The sequence below is a fragment of the Python bivittatus genome, unplaced genomic scaffold (assembly GCF_059951505.1).
Source record: "Python bivittatus isolate LINGU-HERP-01145 unplaced genomic scaffold, Pbiv_v1 ctg000430_np1212, whole genome shotgun sequence".
NCBI classification, from domain to species: domain Eukaryota; kingdom Metazoa; phylum Chordata; class Lepidosauria; order Squamata; family Pythonidae; genus Python; species Python bivittatus.
In genome coordinates, this window is record NW_028277071.1 from 1974310 (window position 1) to 1997670 (window position 23361).

Genomic DNA, 23361 nt, shown 5'->3' on the forward strand with positions numbered 1-23361 from the left:
CATAGGCCACAACATACCCCACTTTTCTTTCAGGCATATTGTTAATGTAGACTCCTGAATACAAGACACCAATAAGCTAAGGAGGAGGATAGATGGAGAAGGAATTGAGCCCTCTGTATTCTTAAGTGATATGCAAGTAGATGTCAATGGTTCCAAAATTGTAGTAATGGTTACTGTCAGAATTCTTAAGCTATTCACCATTGTGACAAATACTTTCTAAAGGAAGACTGAAAGTCTGTTACTGTTGAGATGAGTTCTAACAAGAAAAAACTAATAATCCAAGATGTAGGAGAAGAATTCCTACAGGAGAATACTTGGGGAAAACAATTCTAATTCACAGTCATAGAAAAAATGCGAGAGGCTTGTTTAACAAATGAACAAGTAGAAAACAATACTCTTTTGTGATATGAACATTGAAGCTCTTTGAATTTTGGATAAGAAAATAAAGAGATATTGAAATGACATGGATTCTACCTGTCCAAACTGGGTTGGCCAGACAATGTTCTTTTCAGAAATAGTCAACAGTTGCTCTAAGGGTGCCTGTGGCTCTATCCTTCCAATTTTGACTCTGAGAAAGGACTGATTTGGGAATGTGACCCAGTTGATGATATCAAACCCTCCTACTAATTCGCCATTTTGGTCAAAAGAAAGAATTCCTCCACTGGTGTCATTAAACGATACATGTCTAAGAAAGCAATGGATCTAAATGGGAGAAAAAAAGAAACAGTTAAAAAATGTTTTTACTTGTAATGTAATTTCTATTTATTAGTTGGGATAGGTTATGTACAGTAAGTTCACAGCTAAGGATGGAAGGGAGACTTTTTAATTTGATGTCACATCCCATGGCGATTTCTATAATTATACAAAGGGAAAAAAGAGAAAGTCTTGAGGCTGTAAATGCAAAGCAGAAGGGGAAGAAAAGAAAGTGGCTGTTACCTTAGATAAAGTAAAAAGAAATCCAGGAAATGGAGAAAGGGAGTCCCTTGGATTCCCCTGGCTTATTTAAAAACGTCTTACTGTTTTGAATCTTTTAAATTATACTGAAGGCATCCTGCCAGGTATTTAATCAGCTGAATGTTCAATGGCATTCCCATCACATCTCTTGGGAAAGTTGTCTTTGACTAGGCAGTCTTTGAGATCTGACCTTTATGCCAAAAAATATTTTGTCTCACCAGGTATCTGATCTTCTTTGGAGGCAAAACAGGGTCAGACATTCTTAGTATTTCAATCGAATGCTGCCAAGCATACCAGAACTGTATACTAGGTAGGGAAGTTGGGAAAAAAAAATCCAAAACAAGGATAGTGAAGAAAACTAGATGGATATGAACAAGAAATCACCAGGATCACAGTTCTTATCAAAGCGCACTTTATATTGCCCTTAAGATCTTCAGCAAAGTCCTACTATCCCCTAGCACAACCAAGGTGGGATAATCTTGGCAAATAGAATGTTATCACTATCATGGGCTAGTACGCTTGTGTCACAGTACTAGCCAAATTGGCTTGCCTTCTGATGAACAACAAACTAACTAGGATAAACAGTTCGTTCAGTTCTTCCTATCATTACTGTCTAAAACTGTTCTTCACTCAGTAAAGTCAGCATTACTTTACTTACATAGGTTTATTTTTTCTTTCTGTTTCTTTTCGTCTATCAGAATGAATTTTGGAAAGTAAGTATGATAGCAAATACCCACAGAATAATAAACCATTAGGGACGATATAGGGAAGCAGGGTCAAAGTTTACTATATTTCTAGAGCCCACAATGGGGATTGTGCAAGGAGATATCTTTAAAGCAGCTAAAATGTATTTGAATAATTCATTCAGGACAAGATGATGATATTTTTTTTCTCCTTCTATTCCTTCTTCTAACACATTGGTTCTCAACGGGGGCGGTACCGCCACCCGGGGGGCAGTGGGAGGATGCTGAGGGGCGGTGAACTTGTTTTGGGCGGTAGGGGGGCAGTGGGCATGTTTTGGGCGGTAGAGGGGCGATATGTTTTGGCATTCGAACTTAATTTTAAAAATTTATTAAATCGATTATCCGGTTTACACCATTTGTACCAGCAATAAAACGAACTTACGCGACGGCTGCCCTCACGCACTTCTAAGGATGGTGAGACGAATTTGTATTCTAGGTAGGCTGACCTTGAAGAACTCGACACTACGATTCTTCTCCGATCCCAACCAGCACAGTGCATGCGTCAGCTGTTTTCCCGCGCGATTAATCGCAGCCCGTGCGTCAGCTGTCTTCCCGCGCGATTAATCACAGTGCGTGCGTTGAGCGTCCTTTCAATATGAATGTTTGATTTGACCCGTGTTTCTTGAGTTGCTTTTCGTTTGCTTCATTTCTGTTTTTTCCCCTCAGTTACAATTTACTTTCATTGTTTATTTGGCCAGTCGGCTAGGTAAGTGTGCTTATTAGTTCTTTATCTTTATTTTTTTGCATTAGTCATTTTAATTTTAATAAAAGGAATGCAATTACCTTCCAGGGCAAAAGTATCAAGTTAAATCGAACAAATTTGGTGTGTAAGTCTACTGAAAAAAATTACTTAAAATTTTTGCCTTTTATAATTCAGTAACTCCCCCCCCACCCCATACCCTAAATTACAGGATTTTCACAAAGGGTGGCATTGAAAAATTTTCCGCTTCTTAGGGGGGCGGCAGCTTCAAAAAGGTTGAGAATCACTGGTCTAACATAACTGTACATTGAGAGTTGGACAATAATATCCATGACACTAACAAAGAGAAGCAGAGCCTTTTTATATCCTTATCCTGATATAGGGAATTTCACAAGACACTGTGGATAATCAGATATATTCATGAGATCTGCTCATGTTTAACAAAAACAACTGGAGAAGAAGGACATTATAATAAGAAGCTATGGTAAATTTAGAAGTGAATTCTTTCTTTTTAAAGAAAGAGCTATCTAAGACAGTTTTCTGTAACCTGTAGCCTTTTATTTACAAATTCCCAGACAGAATGATCATTCTTTATGGCAAGAAGTTGAGGGACACCAATGGTTTCAGTGGTACCTTCCACAATTGTTGACTGAGTTTCTGTCTCCATCTGTTCATATTTGATCTTTGGTTGAACACTGAGGATTGCATTGCATGCAAAGCATGTGCAATGGCATAGACAGCACTGTAGACACTGTAGCTGTGAGCAGTCATGTTCATTTCAAACACAGTCATGGGAAGAGTCTCTAGGTTCTCCTTCCCAGTGCAGATGTCCTCACCTGTCATTACATTGGCAAAACTGGGGAAGAAGCAATTAAATGCTTGTGGCCAGATTTCTCTCAGAGAACCATCATCTTTCTCCAAGGAAGGGTTCCTCTTTTCAACAAATTGATAGAATCCAGAAACATCATTTGAATTAATTGCCAAGGACATAGATCCATGAAGAAAATTTAAGTCCCAGCTTCTTTGTAGGGGAATGGAGGTGAAATCCACATCTGCTGTCATAATCCAGACTTTGGAATACTGCGGTATTTCTTGAGTTTCAGCTACTTTGAGCACAATCCTTAAGTTAAACACAATCTGAAATTCACCCTGAACAATCACTGTATTAGTTGTACAGGCCAAGAGAAATCGGAATGTTTCCGCAGCTGCTTCTGCTATTTCATCAAGGGAATCAAAGATTGCACGAACCATTTTTCTTACAAAATCAAAACAAATGCCACTTTTGGAAAACATTGGAAGCACATTCCGTAGCAATATGTCTGCCACGTTGCCACTATCGAGATACAACACCCCAATCCAGGTCCATCCAAAATGCAGCAAGAGACGGAGGATCCCCTTGTACTGATGAAGTGTATTTGGGAACATCCAGTGGAAGAAAACGGACTGTGTTTGAGCATTTATCTCTGGAGCAGAGCTATATGCAAGCTAAAGTAAATAGAGGGAAGCAGGAGAGAAAGAGGTTTTTTCCCCCAAAGTTTCATGGCCAATTTTTATTTCTGCAGTAAAATTAACCAATTCACAGAACTACTTTAGCTAATTTTTTCAAATAAGCATTTATGAGGGTTCTTTATGGATAACAAAATCAATGTAGCCAATCTAAATTTCCGAGAGGATCTGTTTTTCTTTTAAAAACTCTTCCAGTTTCATGAAAGTCATTTACCTGTGCAATTTTGTAGTTGTTCAAGAGGGTAGCCATGTCCAGGAATTCATTAGAACTTGGTCCCCCAATGACTGCTACCAGATTGTTCTGGAGGTCACATTTATAGTTAGGGATGAATCTTCTTGGTGTAGAGAGTAGTTCCATTGTGGCTGCACAGGTATATCGTGGACTAAAATAAGTGTTATAGATGTTGAAGCCTAGGGTGACATTGGTTAAGATCTGGGGATTTCCATTAATCTCCTTTACAGCAAACACCAAGGCTAAGACGTGTTGGTAGGCCTGAGTCAGTAATCTGCAATGAAAGAGAAGAATAACAAATCCATCCAGCTGAGTTGCTTCTGAGGTTAGTTACTAATTTCAAGGTTTTTGCTAACATCTTACTGAAGAAAAATATATGGTAGGACACCTGGTAAGAGATGTCTTTTACTTAATGTGGTGAAGGGAAAACACCAGCCTTAGGGCAAGCCTCACCATCTGGAAGTCAGACCCAGCACTGTATAATCATTGGCCAGAAGATGTTGACAGCTTTCTAGTGGGGACTGGGGTAGAAGAAATTGTGGAAAGAAGATATTGTCCATTCACCTGAACCAATAACCAATATTTTGCTGCTGACTTTTATTAGAATATAGTCATGGTAGAGTTGGAAAAGTTTCATTTCCTTACATTAAATCAGTCATGTCCTGAGAGGGATGTCTTGTGAATTTGGCCTCTTCAGAAATGTGGAAGAACTGAGAAATTGCACCACCAATAATGAATTCTCCTGGTTGATAATACTTATGAAGAATAATGCTTGGGTCATTGCTGGTGCATTTGGCAAAATGAATTTTGCAGACACTCTTAGGGAACAAAACTAATATCAGCACACAAAGTATTACAATCAGAAATGAAAATTTCCCCTTTGGAAAACAGTTCTTCATCTCTCACACAGATGACAGAATAGCTTCAAATTTCAGAGTCAAGTGTCAGTTACAAAGCAAGACATTACAAAGTGATCCAGTGAGTTGATGGAGCCCAACCCCTTTATTTCCCGGCTCTGAAAGTCTTATGCCCCTTTAATCATCTCTTAATTTTCACTGATAGTATTTCCTATGGCCACAAATTGTCCAGAGAATTGTGAAACAGAGAGAGAAATCACAATTAACTTGATAATTACAAACCAAACAATGACCTATGATTTTGATTACTATACTGCTGTTGATAACATTTTTTAACTTGCTTCCACTGAGCATAATGAGACAGCAAAGGTATAATGACCCCTGTCTCTGAAGTGATCAGGAATTGAGCTTAACTTTAGTTTATCTGAAACAGATCAGTGAAAATCAACATAAAATGGATCCTTATTTCCAAAGGATATGTTTGTTGAAACAGTAGTACTATTGACACATAGTAGAAACTGACCTTATTTTTCCGATTCAAGCAAACTTTAATGTTTGAAAACAAAATGTATTGTGGATGACTTAAAAATACCCTCACATACAAAATTATTTTTTTATTCAAATGTTTACCAGATGTTGCTATTCTCCACATATATAAATCTTTGTGTCATTGGTTTCTTTCTAGAAGGCATGGTCTGCACATCTTTCTCAGGATGGAAAACAGAAGATCTAACTCTCTGATATCTGTTTTCTTCTGTTGTTGCTAGGCCTTGCTGGATGAATGTCTTTCATAAGATCATCTGAACCTGATTATTGGCCATTCAAGAGAAGGCAAAGAGTCAGAGAGGATGCTGAGTTACATTTAAGGTTAGCTTTCCCTTTCTAGCACTCATACTGCATCAAGATGAGAGAGGTAACTGCATCCACTATAATGCTTGGGAATCCAGAAATGCTGTTCCATTCTTCCTTTTTTCTAGGGTGATTATAGAGCCCTGTCAATGTAGAAGTGAATGGAGGGCTTATTCATTCATTCATTCATTCATTCATTCATTCATTCATTCATTCATTCATTCATTCATCAAATATACAGTATATCACCACCCATCTTATGAAAAGTGACTCTGGGAAGCATACAAGACTATAAAACAGTGTGTGTGTGTGTGTGTGTGTGTGTGTATAAAATCACAAAGACTAAGAGAGAACAGCAGATGTTAACAATGGAGCCACCTCAGTGCCTCACCAGTCCCCTGGGGCCCCTAGACCTGATGACATAACCAGGCTTTGAGGGACCTCCAGAAAATCAACAGGGATGGGGCCAGCCTCACTTCAGGGGGGAGGATGTTCCATAAGGCAGGCACCACAGCTAAGAAGGCCTACCTCCTGGGACCCGCCAAATGTAGCTCCCTAGCAGACGAGACCTGTAGCATGGCTTTTCTGTTGCATCTAATGGGATAGGAAGAGGGCAGGCGGTCCCTCAAATAACCTGGCCTCATGCCACGTAGGGCTTTAAAGATCAAAACCAGCACCTTGAATTGGACCCGGAAGAAGACCGGCAACCAACTCAGCTTGCAAAGCAGAGGTGTAACGTGGGTTGTTCTAGAGCCCTGCGCTGCTGCATTCTCTACCAGTTTAAGTGTGATGGAATGGAATTATGAAGGCCAAGCTCAGGGAGATAAACATTTTCTTAGCTTGCCAGAACTGTGTGGGAGGAACAAGAGGATGAGACTGGCACCTCCCTGAGGAATTCACACTGTTGTGGCTGGAGGACTTTGGGAACTGGGGTTCTAGTCTGGGAAGATTGATGTCAGGCCTAGCCCAAGGAACTCCAAGAGACAATGCCAATTCAGTCCAGCTATGTTTATTAGCTACAACCTCTAGCAAGAATCTTCCCAGACTCAAACTCCAGTTCCCAAAGTCCTCCAGCCACAACAGTGTGAATTCCTCAGGGAGGTGCCAGTCTCATCTTGTTCCTCCCACGCGGTTCTGGCAAGAAAATGTTTATCTCCCTGAGCTTGGCCTTCATAATTCCATTCCATCACATCAAGTTTCCGGACACTATTCAAGGGCAGCCCCATGTAGGGTGCATTACAGTAGTCCAATCATGAGGTGACTAGGGCATATGTGGCCATGAGCAGAACCCCTTGATTTAGGAACAGGTGCAGCTGGCACACAATATAAAGTTGTGCAAAGGCCCTCCTGGCCATGACTGCCACCTGCTCTTTAAGCAGGAGTCATGAGTCCAGGAGGACCCCCAGATTATGCACAGGGTCTGTCTCAGGCAGTGCCACCATCTCTCCAACACAGCCACTGATAACCCCCCCCCCAAAAGGTCCATGGGGGAGGAGATGCCAGAAGCAAAGATTTATATCTTCCTATCCAACCGTCCTGGCTAAATCAAAATTTGTAGGGTGGAAGAATAAATTGGGCCAATAGGTTTCTTAGGACAAGTTTGTATGTGTGCATATTAGGCCTATGACTTTGTATCTGTGCTGTGTAGGTGGACATTAACCCATCATACGAACCTGTGATGGAGGTCCGGGATTCTGGGAACTAACCTGTTTTTATGTGTGTTTCCTTGTCTAAATTAGTAGATAGAGAAACTTCTTGAATCCGCTTTGAAGTGATGGGAACGAGGTTTTTTATCACTGGGGAGAAAGAAGACAAGCTTTAGATGTTAGAAAGCTATAAATTGTTGTAATCAGATAAGATCTTGTGGAGAAACCCCAGTTGTATGTGATTTGTAACTATTGAAACCTTTGTTAATTGAAATCAAAGCAGTATCCTTAATTGTTGTCACCTGTGAAGAGGGGTGGAGGCCAGCCTGGAAAGAGTACTTAAGATAAGCCCTGAAGCCATAGAGGGAGGATAGAGGGAGCTTTGGAAGAAGACATTGGCTTTGTATGTTTGTTGATCTGTGGAATCCACTTTCCTCAAGGAAGCTGCTAATCTCAAGCCTTGATCTCATTTGTGTGAGGGAGAACGGCTCGCTTGGAAGGCTACTTCACGTGAGGCTGCTCAGGCGGAAAAGGGACTTATCTATCTGCTTTTTACTTCTATGGGACTGCTTGCTTTCATTGAGCAAGTTTTAACTTGCAGCTTAAAAATATTTTTTTGTATTCAATTCTTTCTTTTCAAGCAGTGAGTAAAGAGCCTCATTTTGGAAAGTATTTACTTGTTTCTTGAGCTGTTTTTGGCATTGCACACAACCAGTAATGGAAAGGACCCAGAGAGATGTACCAGCCCCGGGGGCGGTTGTCACAGACCCATCATGCAATGTAATTGCAGTTTGCCTGCTTCTACATTAATCTTCTGTTGGCATATTATATCTCTCTAACCTTATATAACTCTACTTTTAAAGGAAGATTGTTTTCCAGGGGAGAAATGTAGAAAACTCTTAGATAAGAAGTATAGAAATGCAATTAATTATATTGACTATAATTCAGGATTGGTGCTTCTGGAAGCTTAGGTTCTCATTTCCATAAATATTGGTCAGTTTAGATTCTGTTTCCAAATGCCATGTTTGGTCTTCAGGAACCTGGGTTAGAATTTCCCCCTCCACAACTCTTCTCCCCTTCTTTATCACAGCGGTCACTTCCTTAAGAAACTTTGTTTGCATTTTTGGATTGGAGTGAAACAAGGCTGTATTCTGGCTGCTCTTCTTTTTAAGCTATACGTGAACTCAATAGTCACCCCGAACCAAACAAGAATGCCATCTCTCTCATATTAACAATGGGCAGCTGGCTCTGCTTTTCTATGCTGATGATAGGGCCGTGCTTTCCTGAACCTAGGAGGGCCTGAGAAGATGTCTATGGCCCCTGGGGGACTTCTGCAGGGAAAAAAGGCTCGTAATAAACTATTCCAAAATCCAAATGATGTTTTTTCAAAGGGACATTGGTGCCTCAAAAGTCATTGCCAGATAAACAATAATAATATAGAGCTCTTTTCTTCCTTTCAGTATCTTGGAGTAATATTTCCCCCTGCACAACTATTCTTCCCTCCTTTTCCATGACAGTAGGGTATTTTGGAAACATTAGCAATGGCATTCACTCTTTGACATTGGAAGTGTAGGAAGGATGGGACTTCCGCCTGCTTTTCTGGTATGTTGTTGTTGTTGTTATTACAATATTCATACTAGAGGTAGCACAAGGATCCCACAGTCAAGGCCAACAAGGCAGCCTCTTCTACATCTTCTTCATCTATCTCCTGTTCTCCTTCTTTTATTCTCTTGGCTGGCCCATGACTCTTTCAGAAAACCGGTTTTGGTGTCATCAAATCAAATCTTTATTATGGTCAAAGACCAGCAGGAGGAGGGTTGGGTACAGTCAGTTTAAAAAGCATAGAAAATACTTCAGAAAAATAATAATAAAAAGTTAAATGGTACCACATAGAAAATAGATATCTAAAAGGGATCTAAAAGAAAATCATGAAAAGCTAGAAAATATTAAAAAATATATAAAAAACAAGAGTCTTAAAAATAAGCGAAAAGAAGGGGTAGGAGAATTAGATGCGTAGGGGGGCATAAAGGTTAGTATGTGACAGACTGTATTTATCAAATTAGAGAGCACTCTACTATGGCGTCTAGGACTCTTTCAGAAAACCAGTTTTGGTATCATCTTCTCCATGGTAGTTTCCTGTCTGCTGGCCAAAAATTATTATGGTTCTGTTTTTCATAACTGCCATCTAAGATCAGGAAGAGCTCTTGGTTCATCAGATGACATACATAATTGGATGCAAAGATGAGTTTTATCCAGGCTGGACTTACTCTGACACTGAAGAAGGAACCCTATTTTCATTTTCTGGCTTCTTTTTGCTTACAATATCATGCTTAATGTCCATAATAGCCATATCTTTGGCTTCTCCCTTGAAGCTATGGTGATCACTGAGTTCTCCCAGTACAGATGCTACCATACTGGACATTCGGGTTCCTATTCTGGGAAGCTTCTGGGAAGTTACCTTCTTGAAGAAAGAAGGACCTGCAGTTTAGGATCAGCAGAAAACTTCATAGAAAGTCAGCAGTTAGGTTTTATTCTCTAACTCTCCCACCTACATTTAGATTGCAGAGAGGGAAAAAGAATCTTGCTTTGCTTATGTATAGATATGAATCTGAACTTCTACTACATGGAGCTGAAGCATGATCCAACCCCAGACACAAGTCTCATGTTTGTTTCATTTCATTACTCTTCTTTTGAAAGCATTGGTTCCCTAAGCTTAGGTAATGCTAAAACCAAATATAGATAAATATTTTGCTTGTATGACTTACACAAAGCACAAGAAAAAGTTTTGAAGTAAATAAGAGATTCAGCCCAGAGGTCTGATTATTCCAAAATGTCTAGACAATGGGTGGAAGCCTATATATGTGGCCTGCAGCATAAGGAATAATATATTTTCTTCCTCTAAACTGAAAACTGTAGAATGCTGATTAGATTATTATCTCCCCCATGATTATAATTTAAACTGTTGTTACTCCCACCGCTATTATAACTCTGTAGAAAACTTATGTGGCCATTACTAATATGATACTGCATGACTGAAGGATGTTCTCAATACCATCAGTGACCTTCTGAGCTAAGAATATAGAGAAATTGTGATCCATAAAACTCAGATGCTGACTTACGCTCTGATGCCCTGGCTTTCAGTGTGATATTTGGCTACACAATGACACACTTCTTTGTCCATGATGTGGGATTTTTTTTCAGGAAGATTTTCATATATAATGGTAATATTCAGGGTTCTCCCTAAGAGTGTTTGCAAGTTTCCTTTTACAAAATGCACTAGTTCTCACCCTCATCTTAGTCTTCAAAAATATGAACCAGGAGAACTCATAACTGGTTGCATAATTTTATTTTTGACAATTTGGCAAAGAAATTACAACATCTCTACAGAAAGTGAGTAACTCTAAACATGGCACAAAGAAAAAAATAACCTTTGTTTCTCTAATCTATAGAACTTTGAGTAGGTAATTATCTACCCAGTTATTAGCATTTGACTGTGATTTCTCTCACCACTGCTACAATTCCCTAGAAAATTACAACATTTCTACAGAAAGCAAGTAATGGTAAACATGTCACAAAGAAGACATATGTTTTGTTTTACTAATCTGAAGAACTCAGAGTAGGTAATTACCTGCCCTATTATTAGCATCTTGACTATGATTTCTCTCACCACTAAGACAGTTCCCTAGAAAATATAAGTATATTATAGATCCATGGTGATCTGTAGACCTGGGAATATAGAGAGATTCTGGTTTATCAGCTCAGATCCAGTAGTTTACTCAAAACTGACTGAATTTAACATGTGGTTTGAGGCATCTGTGTCAATTATGAGGAAAAAAGACATTTTCTTTACAGGAAAACTTCTATTTCTGGTCCTACTATTTGAGATGTTGGTTTTAATGTGGCTCCCTAACACTGGGTGTAAAGTCCCTTTTGCAAAATGCACAACTAAGGAGCCTAGTGTAATTCTTCATAAATATCACGGATCAGGGGAATTCATCATTGGTGGCATAATTTCTCAGATCTTAGTCTCTTCTGAGGAGATCACATTCAGGAGGCACCCCTTCGAGGACATGATCACGGAGCTGATGTAAGGGGCTGGAAAATTTCAAAATCTATTGTGTCTCTGTCCTGATAACAGTCAAAGAAGAAAAGTAAAATCCATATTTATACGTTATTCAAGGGGGTGGTAGTTTTGCTTGTGAGTGCACCTTTCTTCTTTCCTTATATAGGGTATGTTATCTCTTATCGACTGAATCAGAGGTGGTAGCATTACTAGAGGAAGAGGTGCATTAATGCAGCATTTTTTTATTTGGGAGGTAGGGAGAAGCAATCTCTCAACCAGCTCATGAAATGAATGGTTGGGTTGGGTTGGGCTGGAATAATGAACAGGATCCAGAATTACAGGTAGCTTTATTCCCATGTAAGATCTGCCATGGATCCCTGCAGAAAAACACATCCATTTAATCTAAGTAGGATTAGTAGTGGGTTTAAAAATAAGTAAATCTCCAGCTATGGTCTTCCAACAGAATGGCTAATGCTACATTAAGTTCTTTCCAAGATCTTTCCCTTGTATATGTGCTTCAGATTTTAATTCATTTTAAAGCAATGTAGTTGGAAAAATACATTACAGGATGAAAGGGACTTCACATCACCATCTGACGTCATTGCCCTGAGTGGTGGTGTTATTTTATAATTCAATTGCAGGTTGATGCCTCAGACCTACCAACACATCTTAGCTTTGGTTTTTGCTGTAAAGGAGATGAACAGAAGTCCGCAGATCTTATCCAATGTCACTCTGGGCTTCAACATCTATAATAACTATTTTGTTCCTAAATATACATATGCAGCTACAATGGAAATTCTCTCCACACCGAGCAGATTCATTCCAAACTATAAATGCGATCTCCAGAACAATCTGGTAGCAGTCATTGGGGGACCAAACTCAAATGATTTTCTACACATAGCAACGATCCTCAGCAGATACAAGATTTCTCAGGTAAATTTTACTTCATGAAGCACGGAGAGCTGACATATTACTCAGTTTTTCTCTTCTTTTACAGTATATGTGATGTTTTAAATCAACACTGCAATCTTTTTATATCCCATGATACACACAGAAATGGTGGGTTTAAAGCTCTAAAATAACTGCAGGGAGAGAGTCAGCATTATTATTCAAAAGATATGTTTGGTATTCTCTAGCAGTATGATTTCTTTCAATCCTTTGAATACAGCAGCCCAATAAGTAGGATAAATCCAAAATGTGGAAATAACTCTTGTTATTTTATTCCGAGTATTGTTACTATCTTAGTTGATTTATTTTAAACAAGCTTTTTTAAATTAATGAATCATTGTTTTGATGAGCCTACCTTCATCTTTGAGGCCTGAAATGATCATCTTCTTCTTCTCCCTACACTAAAATGTTTATCACTAGCTCTGCTCAGAGATACTCATTGATGACAAACTTTATGATAAACCTGGGTTGCATTAGCATGGTTTTGGTTAGAAGAAAGGGCTGACAATGGAAGAAGTACATTACTGCAGAATCCCAAATCACGTCGATAACTTACAGTGGAACTAACAATTCTGCCTCCTTGGCTCTCCTTCATTTTCTTTAGCTCGCATATAGCTCTGCTCCAAACATGAATAGCCAGTTAGAAGGTGTTTTCTTCCATTGGATGTTCCCAAACACCAATCATCAATATTATGGGATGCTCAGGCTTTTGCTGCATTTCCGATGGATATGGATCGGGGTATTGTATCTTGATTTCGGAACGGCAACAGAAACTTTGCTCTGGAAAGTGTTGCCCGTGTTTTCCAAGAATGGTATCTGCTTTGATTTCATAGAAAAGTTACCAAATGGGTATATCAGTGACATTGATAAGATGATAATGTCAGCACAAAGAATAATAGGCACCGCCTTGAACAGCACGGTTAATATAGTGCTCTTCCATGGTGAATTTCAGAGTATTTTAAATTTGTGGCTATTGTTGAAAATTTCAGAATTTGATAATATGTCAGAGAAAGCAAAAGTCTGGATCATGACAGCAGATGGGGACTTTTCATCTCTTCTCCTTCAAAGAAGCTGGAGTATTCATTTTATGCATGGTGCTGTATCTTTGGCAATTCATTCTGAGGAAGTGTCGGGATTCCAGAAATTTCTTCAGAAGAGGAACCCCTTTTTGCAAAAAGAAGATGGTTTCCTGAAAGAAATCTGGCAGCAGGTATTTTACTGTTTGCTGCCATCTTTTACCAGTGAGACAGTGGAGGAGAATATCTGCACTGGAGAGGAGAAATTGGAGATGCTCCCTGAGATGGTTTTTGAAATGCACATGACTGCCCACAGCTACAGTGTCTATAATGCTGTTTATGCAATTGCACATGCTTTGCAGGCTCTGGACTCATCCTTAGAGATGCAAAGATCTGTGGTGAAGAAGAAACTTCTTAAGCAACAGTTATGGAAGGTAATCTACTGAGCAAATGTTCTCTTTGTCCTCCTTCACTGAGGGGTGAAGGTACAGTATAAGTAGTAGACAGAAAAGGCTCTCTCAAGTCAACTCTTGGTGACTGTACCAAGTTGTATAGAAATATTTTGCTATTGCTGCTTCTGTGATTGTTTTCCATTTGCCAGCAAGCTGGAGTCTACCCTACTTAGACTCTAACATTTGGAAATGCCAACTCGGGATGGCCATGTTTTGGGCAAGACCATATGGTGCATTACCAAAAGGTAATGGGAATCACTGGGGCAGTTCCTCAGTTGTTTTAGACTTCAGATATGGAGTTTGGTGCATCAAAAGTATGGATCAGTATTTCAAATGACTAGATGAATGAATATTGAACTATAAGCTAAGGATTATTTCGTGCTTCATTCCCAATTAATGGGCTATTAACTTCAACTGAACAACAATAAAGTAGAGGGAATATTACTTGGACATAGGATGCAGTGAAACAAAATTGGATGGTGAGATCCTCAAATGATCCTTCTGCCTCTGGGCATCTCAGATCCTTAAAAAGGGCTTGTCTGCAATGCAAATCTAATGCCTTATTGATTGATTGTAAGCAGAGAGTCACTGCATTATAATTTCTGGTGCAACAGTATAGGTTTATATGTCAACCATCTTTAGCTTGGTTCCTTTCAGATAGGTTGGAACCACAGTAGTGAAATTTCCAGTCTGCGTGACCATTGATCGAGAAGCCAAGATATCCTGGGATCTGGGAGACCCCATAATCTGGATGATACCCAGCTACAGAACTTTCTCTCATAATGTGAGGTCCCCATTCTCTGTGAAAAGAGAAAATATGTTGACTTCTCTTTTCTTCAACTATCCCAGCTTCAAGTTATCAACTGTTTTATCGACGACCCTCATCAGTCTGAGATTAGGCTCATAATGATACCTTCTCTCCTGTCTGATAGGAGTACCACCTCAAGATATGGATGAATAAAACTGTTTGCCCATCCTTATTTCTTGCTTGTTGTGGCTGATTTTAACATGTGTTTTCAGGGAGATGAAGGAGAATAACTCCACCCTTATTTTCTCTGTTGTCAATAACATTTTTAAAGTATCTTTTTACATAGCCCCATCAACTGCAACTAGGAGCTGTTCAAGACCCTTTTTATAAAGTCTCCAATGTCTTTGGGGTAAAATATCGGTATATTTTACAATTGTTCTTGCTTCTCAGGTAAGGTGTACCGACGTCAATAGATGACAGTGTGATTTTCTGGTTATAATATAAATCGTCACACATTGATTATTCTGCAGTGTAGACATTCATATCACTTTAAAATAGAATTTAAATGGTATTTTACAATGTATGAATATTCATTCATCCTCATGAAATATCAGTACTGATTTTTAATAGTACGGAACCATTTTATTATCTTCATTGTTAGCATGTACAATGTTCATCCACATAAAGGTTTTACATAGCATTTACTATAAACACACACACACACACGTGCTTTTCACCCAGGCCTTTGGGAAGGAAGAGTGAGACCCTTTGCTTCATCACACTTCCCATCTTTTATCTTTATCTTTTATTGATTTGATTCTAATTTCTTTGTTTGATTTTTGTGAGCCGCCCAGAGTCATGGAGAATTGGGCAGCATACAAATGTCATACAGTAAATTATTCTTATTGTTCTCATTGTACTTATTCTAGATTATTATGTAAAGTCATGCAAAACCCATTTCTTTCACCATTTTTCTGCCTTGTTTTTTTAGCTTCACCACTTTCTGAGGCATGTATCATTTAATAACAGTGCTGGAGATACCATTGCCTTTGATGAAAATGGTGAATTAATAGCAGGATTTGATATTATCAACTGGGTCACATTTCCCAACCAATCCTTTCTCAGAGTCAAAATTGGAACGATAGCGTCACAGGCACCCTCAGACCAACTGTTGTCCATTTCTGAAAAGACCATTGTCTGGCCCAGTCATTTTAATCAGGTAAGATTGAGATATATTTATTTTGTTACCCAGGGTTAAGGAGTATTCAGTTACAATATTCCCAATATTGAATAGTGTTGATTAAGTGACTTTAGAAATTAGCAGAAATCTCATATGGGATGTTATCTGGAATCAATTCATGCTACAATCATTTTTCCTAATATACTCAAGAAATGCTTTTGATGTTCTTTGCTTAGAACTATCCTAAAGTATAAAGTAATTTAAGTCTTTCTCTAGAACATATTTGACATAATGGTTTATCCCATTTTCCTATGCTTGAAGAGGGTGAAGAATTCTGAGGAAAATCATGAATCCAGTCCTAAGACGATGAATTTCACTTGCTTATTGTTGAAAGCAGCAAAAGACTTGGTACTCTTTCCAGCTACTCATCTTCTCTTAACTTATTATTCTCTGTGATCCACTAGGGTTTTTTTGGTGCCTTTGAGTCAATGTTGACTCCTGGTGACTGCCTGAACTAGTCCCTGCAGTTTCCTTGGCAAGGTCTTTCGGAAGTGGTTTGCCATTGCCTCCTTCCTAGAGCTGAGAGAGAGTGACTGGCCCAAGGTCGCCCAGCTGGCTTTGGACCTAAGGTGGAACTAGAACTCACATTCTCCCAGTTTCTAGCCTGATGCCTTAACCACTACACCACAGTGACTCCATTAGTACTAACTAACAATATACTACATATCAGGAAGAAAAATGAGTCCCTCTCTATTCTCCACCACCACCCCAACAATATTCATCCCCTCATAATCTCACATTTTCTGAGTAGAACCTCACTGAGAGTGAAGATTCTGTGAAAATGTACAGAGTCCAACATTAAGCGCCTCCTCTAGCTTTGGATTCTCTTCCTCTCCATGAGTTCTTTTTCCTGCTCTAGCAATGTAGAAGACATTGCTTTTGATTGTCACTAAGATGGCTTTTGTCAGAGCATTAATTTCTTTGCAGAAACGACATCCCTTTCATTTGAACAAGGCTTCGTTCCTCCTGCAGTCACTATTGCATTGGAACAAATCTTTGGGGCAAAAATCCAAGTCTCACGCATCAGAATTACCAAAAGATTTCCCATGCAAGAAATGCTGCTCTCCTGGCTTGCTACATTTTCAAGTATGCACTTCCTTAAAGTGGGGAATCTCAGGTGCTCATCCAATTCAAGCTTAAGCCTGCCTATCCATACAATGGCTACTAATAACTGACCCACAGAGTTCACATATTAAGATCCCAGGACTCAATATATACTTCTAGTTGTCCATCTTCCTCTTGACCTCTTCACATCGCTTATGAATCCTAGTCCAGCAGCTCTCTATGTTTGTGTGCATAGTCTCAGATGAATCAGAAAGAGAGAGAGAGTGCCATATGATACCAGCATTTCAACCCCTTTGCAAACCAAATGTGTCTTTCATTTATGCACAGGTGCAACCTCTTTCACTCTGTAATGAAAACTGCCATTCAGGTTACAAAAAGACCAAGATTGAAGGAAACCCCTTTTGCTGTTATGATTGCACTCCATGTCCAGAAGGGAAGATCTCCAACCAAACAGGTAAGAGTTGATATGAAAGGTTTGGGTTGCATTCTCACATGTGGACGCTTATTTTTACACAACCATTCTCCCAAACCTAGACTTTGCCCCAAAGGTTGCCCCAATTTAATGAATCCTATTGGTCCTGGATGTAGAGGTGCTTGGGACCAAAACTTTCCAATTCTTTTCTCTGTAAGGCTAAAAATAAGAAAAAAAATGATGTAACATTATCAATAAGGAATGATCAAATAGCTTTTTACCCCTGGCATTATTGAATATGTATAACTTCTGGCAGAGATCATCAGTTTGGGGTGAGATATCACCAAAAATATTGGATATTTATATGTGATTTTGAATCAAATGTTTGGGTCCAAATTATATTGAAATATAGGGACTTCTCTGATCATATTGCCAATGTTGCAATAGAACCTGCTTCAGCAAATCATGTTATTTTATTTGAAAATGATTTGTGTCTTGTGATTCATATTGCTAATGCTCTGCCTGGTACACTCTGGAGCATCTCTTCCCTCACTGTGCATTTTGGTTTTTTCAGACATGAATGATTGTTTTCACTGTCCAGAAGATCATTATCCCAACAATAATCAAGACACATGCCTTCTAAAGTATACAAGTTATCTGTCTTATGAAGAGATGTTGGGAATGAGCTTGGCCACCGTGGCTTTTGGCCTTTCCCTCACCACAATTTCTGTGCTAGGAGTTTTCAGGAAGTACCACGACACTCCCATCATCAAGGCCAACAACCGCAGCCTGTCCTACACCCTCCTCATCTTCCTCCTCCTCTCCTTTCTTTGTTCTCTGCTTTTCATCGGTCGACCCATGAGGGTGACCTGTCTCCTTCGACAGACTGCTTTTGGGATCATCTTCTCAGTGGCTGTTTCTTGTATGTTGGCTAAAACCCTCACCGTGGTTCTTGCTTTCATGGCCACCAAGCCAGGGTCAAGGATGAGGACATGGGTTGGGAAAACATTAGCCCTTTCCATTGTTCTCTCCTGTTCCTTTCTTCAAAGTACTCTTTGTGCTGTGTGGCTGGCAACCTCCCCTCCCTTTCCAGATGCTGACATGCTCTCCATTTATAGTGAAATAATTCTGGAATGTAATGAAGGGTCAGTTGCAATGTTTTACTCTGTTTTAGGTTTTATGGGCTTTTTGGCGTTCATCAGTTTTATCGCAGCTTTCCTAGCCAGGAAGCTACCAGATACTTTCCAGGAAACCAAATCCATCACGTTCAGCATGCTGGTCTTTTGCAGTGTCTGGTTGTCCTTTGTTCCCGCCTACATGAGCAGCAAAGGAAAATACATGGTGGCTGCGGAGATCTTTGCCATCTTGGCCTCTAGTGCTGGGCTCCTGGGTTGTGTCTTTTTCCCCAAATGCTACATCATCATGGTGAGGCCTGATCTGAACAAAAAGGAGTATCTAATAAAAAGAATACACTAAATAAGATTGTCTTTGCCTTCTTCAGAGTTAGAACTCCATCTGGCTTGTGGTAGCAAATTTTAGAAGTATCTTAAATAGCCCATAATCAGTATGCAATGCCTTTGCAGTGTCTTTTCACAGAATGATTGATACTAAAAAGGTATAATTGATGTTTGTATTCCTGAACTCAAAGCAGCCGGAAGTGTTCTTTGAGTCTGGTTGTAGAGATTCTCTACAATTTTGTAGCTTTGTAGAAATTCTTTACAAACAATACCGGTAGATGATGCATCATTAAAAAGCTAAACAGAGCTTCTCTAGATGAGCACCACAAGCTATTAGGCTCACAGAAAAGAGATCGGGATGGGCTTAGATAGGAAATAGAGTTCTATAAAATTGTATAGAACAGAGATTTTTTTTTTTTTTTTTTTTGGTGCCTTCAAATCAGTTTTGACTCCTGGACTAGTCCCTGCAGTTTTCTTGGCAAGATTTTGGAAGTGGTTTGCCATTGCCTCCTTCCTAGGGCTGAGAGAGAGAGACTGGCCCAAGGTCACCTAGCTGGTTTCGTGCCTAAGGTGGGACTGGAACTCATGGTCTCCCGGTTACTAGTCTGGTGCCTTAACCACTACACCAAAGGGGCTCTCTCTGCGTACTTCACTCCGCTTCTAATGTAGCACTTCATTTAGAAATTGGGATGATCCACCTGAAATTTAGGGCCCACACATGATGGTTCTCAAAGTTTATTTTTCTAGCAATTTCCTGATTGCCATGATCCTTCATTTTTTCCCGTCTTTCTGGAAAGCCAAAATCCAGAATAATTGACAACAGTGTGGCTTCTCATGTAAAGGAACTTTGGGCTGTGGAGCTATCAAGAGCTAGAAACACAATCTAGCAATGGGGATTTGACATAGTTCTCCAGGTACAGCAAGCCAAATTAGGCAACCAAATTTAGGTAGGAGATGAACCGGAAACCCTTTATGCCAGCAAATTTCCAAATCAACATTACCTGCCCAGTGCATTGTAGAACTTTCCTACTTTCCTAGTATTGGAGAGAATGTGTAACCCTCGTTTGAAGAACGAACCAACTCCTGTCTCCTGACACTCTAGGGTGTATCTGCCTTCCCTGTCCTTTCTACAGCAGCTTCCAACCTGTCCTAAGAAATGTGGGTTGATTATACAAGCTTCACCAGTTCTGTGGAAGATCTTATTTGCTTTTCACAATCAGACCAGAACCCTAACATTTCCAGGAGGTCATAACATTAATTTCAGTGACCATTTCTTAGGCAGAAAATTACTGTCCTGATTTAAAGATCTCACATATATGCAAAATTTTGTATGCCTTCTATGCTGTTTTATTTTTTTTTGTTTTGTTTTCTGTTATAGAGTAATTTGTCACCAATATCTATCATCTATATAAGCACGTAATATTTTAATAACTCAGCATATTTTCATTTCAATGTTTTATTCAAAAAGTACTTTTAAAAGTTAGTCAATTAATTTTGTAATAACTTTATTAAGTTTTTAAGCAAGAAAGATAAAAACTAACAAACTAATATTTAAAATAAGGAAAAGAGAAATGGTAAAGAAAGAGCAAAAAACCCAAAAGTGCAGAAAAAGAAAAGAGCAATATTAAGAAACAACTTCTGGTTTTCTTTTATAACACTTATCGGTACAAATTTAAATTAAACTCTTACTCTATGGTAATTGAGTAACTTTTATTTTTTCTATCATCTACTATTTTTGCAAATCATCAAACCCATATATCATAATTTCATTTTTTTCTCTTTCATGCAAAAAGTCTAAGAGGGTTTTACAATCCCTTAATCAGGGTCTTTTCTCTAATCAAGACTGTCAATTTAGCCATCTTAGCCAACTCCATCATCTTCACCATCCACTCTTCCATTGTGGGTCATGTCAAAATTTTCCATGGTTGTGCATATCAAAGCCTTGTGCTGTCTATCATATATAAAAACAAAGTTCCATGAGTTTCTCCCAACTTTTTTTCCCATGACTCCCAACATCTCTGGTTCCAGTTGTATATTAATCTAAAATCTTCTGAATTAAAGTATGTATTAGACCCAATGTTTTTTAGTTTTTTACATGCCCATATAACTTATTCAATTAATTTTGTATGCAGCTGTTTTGTTAGTTTAATTTTAGTATTTAAATTATTCAGTAATCTGAACCATTTCATTTACTTTTATCTATTTTCAGAAAATATTTTCACATTTTAATTTAGGTACTGTAACTTCCTATAAGCATGGTATATAATGATTTTTAGTAAGTATTATCAAGATATAATGTTAACCTCTAAAATTATTAATTTTAATACCAAATAAGTGTATTATGTATCAGAGGTTTATCTGATTCAAAATGTTACATAAATATAGCCAATAACAACAAACTCCACTGCATAATTTTTATATCTTTGGCTGGTACACTGGACTTATTTCAAGAACCATGAAAATGGATTAAATTAAATAATGGACCTTAAAGTACCTCTCAGAATTGTTGCCTCAGGAGATTCTCTTCACAATGCTAATCCCATGTTGGAGAAAGACAAAAGATTGCTTAAATAATTCCCTTTATTAGATGCTCCCTTTTGTTCAGGTCAGGCCTCACCATGATGATGTAGCATTTGGGGAAAAAGACACAAGCCAGAAGCCCCGCACTGGAGGTCAAGATGGAGAAGATCTCCACAGCCACCATGTATTTGCCCTTGGTGCTCATGTAGGCAGGGACAAAGGGCAACCACACACTGCAAAACACCAGCATGCTGAAGGTAATAGACTTGGGTTCCTGGAAAGTGTCTGGTAGCTTCCTAGCTAAGAAAGCTACAATAAAACTGACAATAGCCAGGAAGCCCATAAAAGACAAGACACTATAAAACATGACAACTGACCCTTCATTGCATTCCATAACGATTTCAGAGATGAAGGAGTTCATGTCAAAGTCTGGGAAAGGGGGTGACCTTGCCAGCCACACAGTACAAAGAAGAGTTTGAATAAGGGAACAGGAAAGTACAATGGAAAAGGCCAGTCTTTTCCCCAGCCATGTCCTCGACTAAGATCCTGGCTTGGTGGCCATGAAAGCAAGAACCACAGTGATGGTTTTAGCCAATATACTATGCATAACCCCTAAACTCCCAGGCCTCTGGTAGGGGACCCGAGATTGAGGTAGACACCTACCACCCATAAGAGTGAGAGGGGAACTGTATATATAATTTATATAAATCCATGTCTATTTTTTTATATTTTATCTCTCTGGTTAGAGAAGAGGAATAGTTCCCTTTCTCCCTTCCCCATGGAATCAAACAAAACAATTCAAGATTTCTTTTATTACTTTCAGGATTATCAATAGTTATCTTCTTTTAATTATCTGTAAGTGCTTCTTAGAGAGCCAGTTTGGTTTAGTGGTGAAGGCACCAGGCTAGAAACAAGGAGACAGTGAGTTCTACTCCTGCCTTGGGCATGTAGCTAGCTACAGTAGATGACTTTGGGCCAGGCACTCTCTGTCAGCCTTAATAAGAAGGGAAGGGCAAACCCCTTTTCAAAAGCCTGGCCAAGAAAACTGCAGGGACTTGCCAGGAAGTCAAAAACTGACTTGAAGGCAACATCAACAACAAAAAGTCCTTGTCCCTTCAAGGCCCTACGTCCAGCAGATGACAGTGTGTTCTGCCTTTAGCTCCTGTAGTGAGCCAGCTCTACGAATACCAGGGCTTAAAGAAGGGCACAATAGTAATTTCTTTTAAGCATTATTGAGAAGAAATATATGACCTTAAGCATAAAAAGAGCCAGAAAAAGGAAAATAGTTTCCCCCCTTATGTCAGGGCTCCTGTGCCTAGCTTAGGGGCTTCACCATCATTAACCCAAAGAAATGAGATCTGAGAAACCCAACAGTTTCTTTAAACTCTTCATTTTTAAGGGCGTCCTGAGCTCTATTTTGTGCAATCCATTTCCTCATGATGCCTCATGTGTGCAAACTACCTTCTGAAAATCCCCAGGTCTCCTAATCTATGCTGAAAACTGATAGGTCTTCCTACGTTTGTCCTTGAATAGAAACCTCAAACTTCTTTACTCTTAACTGCTCTAGAGCTGTGTTCACCCACTTAACATGGCTAAATGAATTAAACCATTATCTGATTAGATAAGGACCTGGGGACATGTCTGTTATATAAGGACAAGACAATAACAAAGGGAATTTGAATCAAAGAACACACCAAGCTCCCAAATAATGAAATTTAACAGGAAACAACCTTACTATCTCGTGAGACTGCAGCTGCTAGATCTACAATTGATTTAGATTGTTGTGTAAATAAAGACACTGAGTGCCTTCAAAATCACCATGCAAAATTTCTTCCCCCTTGTGCCTGTTCCCTTGTGTTATTTCAAGCATCATGAAAATGGATTTTCTGATCTTTGAAGAACCTCTCAAAGCTGCTATCTCAAAAGAGCCACCTCACAATGTTGTTGACAAAG

At 39.0% G+C, this 23361-nt stretch overlaps 2 protein-coding genes across 2 annotated transcripts; one reads left to right on the plus strand and one right to left on the minus strand.

The window, feature by feature from the left end:
* Positions 1 to 2988: 2988 nt before the first annotated feature.
* LOC148215241 (vomeronasal type-2 receptor 26-like) lies at positions 2989 to 9900 on the minus strand. Its single transcript, XM_088143926.1, has 3 exons — positions 9755 to 9900; positions 4118 to 4409; positions 2989 to 3882 (listed from the first exon to the last, which is right to left on the minus strand). The coding sequence occupies exons 1-3, from the start codon at positions 9898 to 9900 to the stop codon at positions 2989 to 2991; spliced, it is 1332 nt and encodes a 443-aa protein (XP_088000052.1).
* A 1657-nt stretch (positions 9901 to 11557) lies between these two features.
* Positions 11558 to 23305, plus strand: LOC103065753 (vomeronasal type-2 receptor 26-like). Its single transcript, XM_088143927.1, has 8 exons — positions 11558 to 11574; positions 12192 to 12483; positions 13103 to 13948; positions 15706 to 15933; positions 17347 to 17473; positions 18606 to 18856; positions 21494 to 21613; positions 23276 to 23305. The coding sequence occupies exons 1-8, from the start codon at positions 11558 to 11560 to the stop codon at positions 23303 to 23305; spliced, it is 1911 nt and encodes a 636-aa protein (XP_088000053.1).
* Positions 23306 to 23361: the final 56 nt, after the last annotated feature.

Coding starts and splice junctions, on each gene's coding strand:
- LOC148215241 (XM_088143926.1), bottom strand. CDS start 9,900: ATGGTAGCATCTGTACTGGGAGAACTCAGTGATCACCATAGCTTCAAG. Junction 4,410..9,754: donor GTTCCTTCTTCAGTGTCAGA/GTAAGTCCAGCC, acceptor CTTTCATTGCAG/ATTACTGACTCAGGCCTACC. Junction 3,883..4,117: donor ACAACTACAAAATTGCACAG/GTAAATGACTTT, acceptor TATTTACTTTAG/CTTGCATATAGCTCTGCTCC.
- LOC103065753 (XM_088143927.1), top strand. Junction 17,474..18,605: donor GAAGATCTCCAACCAAACAG/GTAAGAGTTGAT, acceptor ACTCTGTTTTAG/GTTTTATGGGCTTTTTGGCG. Junction 21,614..23,275: donor TATTTGCCCTTGGTGCTCAT/GTAGGCAGGGAC, acceptor TGTTATTTCAAG/CATCATGAAAATGGATTTTC.